Genomic DNA, 6,130 nt, shown 5'->3' on the forward strand with positions numbered 1-6,130 from the left:
AACTACAAAATATTCCTCCATATGCTTTAGGAAACTGTTACACTATTAATTGCATTTTTGAGAGTGACCATCCAGTTTTGGTACCATTTGCAGACTTGGCCTGTAATTTCAATGTCTCCTGGTATTCATTAAAACACAGCTTTTGTTCTCTGCATTAACTTTGCCAGATGCAGCGAAAGAAGATAAACTGGTGTTGGTTTCAGCACCCCCTTAGCAGCTTCTCTGCTGCAGCCTGGGTTTGATGGCATAGTTTTGAGACCCAACTGAGCCACTTTGGGCTGTGCAGGAAGTTCTTTGGGCACCAGTTTGGCTTTAATCCACCCATTTCCCTCTCGGTTGGCTTTAGACCTTCTGAGCCACCTTGCCAGCAGGATGTCTGACGCATGAAGTCTTCCCTGGAATTTAGTCTAGAACATTTTTGTCACCAATATATTAGAATTTGAGGTGTAGAGGACCTTTGGCACTATACAGACACAAAACGTAAGCTGACTGATGATTGGTCAGAAGACGCTTTATGAACAAGTGCTAGTAACTGTAGTCAGTATAAATCAGGCTTGTCAAATAACCAGTGTTGAGGAGTGCACTTCTGCAGGTCCTTTGAGATTGTTCAAACTAGAATTCTCGGTTTTCGGACTATCCAGGTTTCTGCCAAAGTAGAAAGAAAACTCCCCCTGTCTCTGTACCGCCTGCTGTCTTCTCTTTGTACAAGTCTAGGGTCATAACATCCAAACTTGTCTCTTTGTTGTTCTACACAATACCTGACTGTCACAACAAGGCAGAGAAGAAGTTGGGCTTTTTAAAAACCGTGCTGCTGTTGTTGAGTAGCCCTTGATGTGATGGTGTCCTGGCAGGATTATAGACTAGGTAAAAAAATACCACCCCAGAAGTCCACCTGAAAGGAAACCTGAATATTCTCTTCAGTTTGCTTCTACGTTGCTACTTATTTCTGTGAGGAAGCGCTTGCAGGTTAACCAGCCCTCTCCTGAACCACTTACCTTTCCTGTCCTCACACTTTTCAGGTTCTTGCTCCAAAATACTCACACCTACAAACCAAACCCAGTCTTGAAGCGCTCCTCATGTGTCCTCTGAACCACGCTCTGCATTTCCTGCCCAGTGTTAGCAGCCAGAGACTAAGGAAGTGAGAGTGGAAAAATCAGATGTAGAACTGGAGTCAGTGGTGAAGCTGGAGCTGCTTAGAAGAGTTTCCCAATTCTTGGCTCAGATGTTTTGTCTTGGCCAAAACCGTGTCATTTCTAAACATCTTGATTTGGAGTAACAGAGCACAGCTGCAGATCAAATGGGAAGAGCTGAGGGCAGGAGACCAAAGCATGGGCTTACTCCATGGTATCCAGAGCCACTTACAGTGGTTTTTGAACAGTGAGCTTTGATGGGGTTTCTCCCAGTTGACTGAAGTAAGCACGAAATATTTATTGTAAGATAATACTTCTGTCCTCATAGATGGCACTGCAAAGGTTTGCCTCCAAGTAAGAACAGACTGTTTTGCTGGCCTTAAGCTCAGATTTTTAAACTCAAACTCTTCATACAACTTCTCTTAGCACCAATAAACATTTTGAAATCTTGCCTGCTTCTCAGTTGTGCTCTGCTGAGTTTTCCGATGACTGACTTTTAAATAAATGAGATGAAGCAGAAGGGAATGGTAATATCTGCAGTTAGTCAGGATTTGCTTAATCTGTCATACATGCTGGCTTGCAAAATTTTGCATATTTTTTTTTTTAATAAAGCAGCCAGTGTGAAAATCTGCTTGCCCGGGGCTGACATCTTTGGCAAGTGTCTGTGGGGGGAAATCAGTGCCGGGCCATGCGTGCTCAGCCTGGGAAGCTGTTAAGGAATGTGGAACTGGTAACATCTCATGATGCATTTCCACTGTACGCATGTAACAGTGGGTGAGAAAATTAAGATTTTTGTCTTGTGAAATAGTATTTTTTTTTAGAAAAAGACTTACTTTAGGTTTTGTAACAGTTGCATTTGCTAATTCATGGCAGCAGTGCTTATGCCAGTGGGAGTCTTTATTTGGTGTATGTCACATCCTTACGTGTTAGGAGTGTTGCACTAAAATAGCTTAAGTTTATAAGGGTCTATAGTAACCTGAGGCGTTACTTCAGTGCAGTGGGCGAAGGTCCACTGATTTTTGGCCTCAAAGGATGTAGTTGCAGAAGTAAATTTGCTCTGTGTGTGACCTGTGCATCAGTCAGAGGAGGCCGCATACTTGGCATGCAATTTTTCTGTCTTCAGATTCTTTCAGAAGAATAAAAAGCTAATAGGAAAAGATGTCCTCTCTTATTTCCTCCTCTCCAAATCTTTCTGATGCTGGATCTCATTCAGAAGAAAGGTAGAGCCTGTTTTTGGATGTTTTATGTTAACGTGATTGTCAGTGTGCTTGAGTGGAGCTGGATTTCTGATCTAGAGCACCAGCAAGCAGTTTCTCTGTTTCTCGACTCTTCTGAATGTCTCTATTTCTGGCTATTAATAATAGGGAATTTCAGATGATCTAAGTTTTATTACTTCTGATTATATGCTCTTTTGTGCTGCTTCTGGTGCAGTCAAATGTTCGTGGTAAGCCGAGGTCTAAAATGAGGTTTCAGTGAATTTGCCTTGAGCGACTGAGGACATCTATGTGGGTATTTGTTTGTAAGGGTTCATGGCTGTGAACATCAGCGAAATGTTCAGAAGCACAGCAGAACCAAAACTAAACCCAGTAAAGCACAGCTAACACTGTATCTGCAATTATGCTTGGACTGTTGAGCCTTATCTGCAGTGTCCTTGGATTGAAGATAGTTGTGCATTCTTACGATAACACGCAGGTTGTGCAACAGCGGTTGGCTCCTTGGAACCCAAGTTTTACAGGGTTTCTCTCTATTCCTCTGTATTTTTCCCCCTACAACACTTGAACCGTTGGGCAAGACTGAAACCTGTTAGGATGTATTGTTAAATAAAGGGGTTAATTAAATGGGGCTGGTGTAATATGTAAATGATGTAGGATCAGAATCCTTCAAGGAGGCTACTACACGATAATGGAAAAATCCCAATGCTGATGTTCCTTTCAAACTCTTTAAAAGATGGATACTTATTGTAATGAAGAACTTTCCTCATTGTAGGTTTGTGCACTATGAACAAAGTATTTCTGGAATTGTCCAAAGTAAATCAGCTAGAGAACTGTTTAAAAAGCCCCGAATAACACAGGCATTCTTCATTAACTGTCCTAGCAATAGGAAAGTGTTAGTAATGTACTCAGCCTTAGAGAACCACTTATTACTGTACTACAGTGCACCAAGGTGATCTGAGGAAAACTGCTCGGTTTTTCTGAGTGACATTAAAGCTACTTGAACGTAAACTAGATTGGCATTCCTTTATTTAGTAAATGACTCTTTCCAAGGTTTGGGATAAAGGAAACAAAGCACCAACCCTGGGTACTTCAACCTTGGATGTTGAGGTTTTGTTTTGGTTTGTTTTCATCTGGAAGGCAGGTTTGTGACTGGGAAGAAGTGCAGCTATTCGTGCATAGAGGCACAAACGATAACAATTGGATTAACTCCTTTTATCATCGCTGTTTAAAAATTACTTGTAGTTGATACTTCAGAAACAGGGAAGGTCTCATAGTTAAAATACGAGGCTGTAAGATTTAATGTTCCACATGCTCGTAAAAATGTCTTTACTGAATTGGGTGTCTGGGACAGATGCTCATGATAAGCGAGTTGCAAAGTGAGCAACTTCTTCTGTCTCTTTAATAGAAGAATGTAGAGACGATGCATGTGCCACTTAAAGCAGCGTTTGTTGTGAGCTGTTGTGGCAAGAGGTCTTAATGTTCCCTTTCTCCTCAAGGTTTGATTGCTACGGAGGCCTCTCCAAGATCAACACTCCCCTGCTGACGCCTCTCAAGCTGTCTCTGGAAGAGTGGAGCACCAAGCCGACCAACGACACCTACGGGCTGTTTGCGGTGGTAATGCACAGCGGCATCACCATCAGCAGCGGACACTACACCGCGTCTGTCAAAGTGACCGACCTCAACAGCCTGGAGCTGGACAGGGGCAACTTCATCACCGACCAAATGTACGACATGATTAAACCAGAGCCGCTCAATGAGGAGGAGGCAAGAACTGTGGCTGAAGACTACGACGACAGTGAAGTCTCGTGTAGAGTCAATGGAAATGCGCAGCCGGGTAAGGTCCTGAACAAAAAGAACATGGAAGCTGTCGGACTTCTAGGGGGGCAGAAGAGCAAGCCCAACTGCGACCTGTACACCACCAAGCCGGCCAACCCCGAGAAGTTCCTTAACGTAGTTCCTGAGAACAGAAACCCTGAGTCCAGCAGTAGTAATGGGAGCGTGGAGAGCAGCTCGGGACGCAATGAGCAGAACGGCGTCGCCTCCAGTGGACTGGAAAACAAAGCTCTGTACGTGCTGCAGAGCCTCAAGGAGTACGAAGGGAAGTGGCTGCTTTTTGATGACTCTGAAGTGAAGGTGACGGAAGAAAAGGACTTTCTGAATTCCCTTTCTCCGACATCGTCATCTACATCAACTCCTTACCTACTGTTTTATAAGAAAATTGTAGAGTGATGCTGTATTTTGACTGTACATATTAGGGACTTGCATACACCTATTGGTCTGATTTGCATCAAAACTACCTGGAAGAAACCGCTGTTTGTTTTTGAAGCTACTGGGTTATAACGTTTCTGGTCTTTTTTGTTTGTTGTAAGTGGCTCAACTTGAATTAACGAACCATGACGTAGAACCTGGCTCACACAATAACTGTTTTTGCTGGAGAATAGTGGTATTACCTTTTAGAAATACCAATTTGTATAGTTCCTCAAGGATGCCTACAGTACACGGTAGTGGTTTTAACACACCTCTAGGTCTCAGACACACCTATTGTATTATTAGCCTTTTTTTTTTTTTAAATAAAACTTATTTGTATTCATATTCTGGAGTAAATGTATATTAACTAGCAAATTTCATCAGAAGTTGTGTATTTTTGTAACTTGGGAAGTAATACTTCATATTTAGTCTTTGGGTAATGGACGTGGTTTATTCTCCTTATCCAGTTCTCCACTGCTTGGTGCAGTACGACACAAGAAAAAGGGGTCCTGGGACCTTGTTTAGTGCATTGGGAGGAACTGAAAAGAGCAATGTTTGGTTTGTATCTTGTTGCATCGGTGTTAAATGGGCAAAGTGTAAATAGGTGTGATTAATACTTCAGAAGAAGAGTGTGTAGTGTAATTAAAATAATTTTGTACTTTGAAGAGTGAAGCCGCCTAATACACGGAGCTGTGGGTGGATCTGGGACTTAGTGGTGATCTGACAACGTGATCTTCATTTGTAGCTGGAGCTCACTGAAACGTGGCAAAACAAAAGCAGTTGGCTTTGATGCTTTGTTGAGAATGTATATATGAAATAAAAAATTTATGACATGCATCCGAGATGACCAGAGCAGACTTTTGTATCGGAGAGGGAAAAGTGGAAAGTGATTGGGTGCTGTTACAAAAAAAACAGAAAACAAAGTACTTTATAAAGTAACATTCTCTGTTTCAGTACTAGATATAAAAATCCCAAATCGGTTATGAGATGCTAAAATATGACGGTGAATCGCATGAACTGCAGACAGTGAACATCTTGGAAATACGACACAAAATGGGACGAGTGTGTCCTTCTGCTGTGATGGGCAATGGGATGACGTGAGTGCTGCTGCGGAGGTGAGGGAAGGTCCACGAGCTGTGAGTACACCTTGCTTTTCTGGAGGGGTTTATAATTTTTCAAATACAAATGAATTTATTTACAGGAACAGCCCTAGAAACCTCTGCCTAGTTTACTCTGCAGTGCTTGGTTTTTTACAATCTTTTATTACACTGTAGTATAAATACTGAGGTAATTTGTGGAAAACAGTGTATATTCCATGTTATGGTGGACCTGATTTTTGCACACGCCTTGATTTTGCAGCCTATCCGAGATGCTGATCTATTACTGAAATAGTTTTCAGTCTAGAAAACTTTTACTGTCAACAGAAGACTGAACTAACTTTAGAGTGGCTTATAAGCCCATGCTGGTTCGATGTCTGTAGTAATCATCTTCTGCAGGGGAGAAAAATCTGGAGTTACAAATATGCAAAGACCTTTCCCT

At 42.0% G+C, this 6,130-nt stretch overlaps 1 protein-coding gene across 1 annotated transcript in view; it reads left to right on the top strand.

The window, feature by feature from the left end:
• USP1 (ubiquitin specific peptidase 1) overlaps nucleotides 1–4,987 on the top strand; it is a 12,630-nt gene extending 7,643 nt beyond the window's left edge. The window contains exon 8 of the mRNA XM_010186255.1: nucleotides 3,841–4,987. Within this exon, the coding sequence (XP_010184557.1) occupies nucleotides 3,841–4,573 (733 nt within the window). The 3' untranslated portion in view covers nucleotides 4,574–4,987. The remainder of the gene's footprint in view (nucleotides 1–3,840) is intronic.
• Nucleotides 4,988–6,130: the final 1,143 nt, after the last annotated feature.

The sequence above is a fragment of the Mesitornis unicolor genome, unplaced genomic scaffold, assembly GCF_000695765.1.
Source record: "Mesitornis unicolor isolate BGI_N332 unplaced genomic scaffold, ASM69576v1 scaffold2516, whole genome shotgun sequence".
Classification (NCBI taxonomy): Eukaryota; Metazoa; Chordata; class Aves; order Mesitornithiformes; family Mesitornithidae; genus Mesitornis; species Mesitornis unicolor.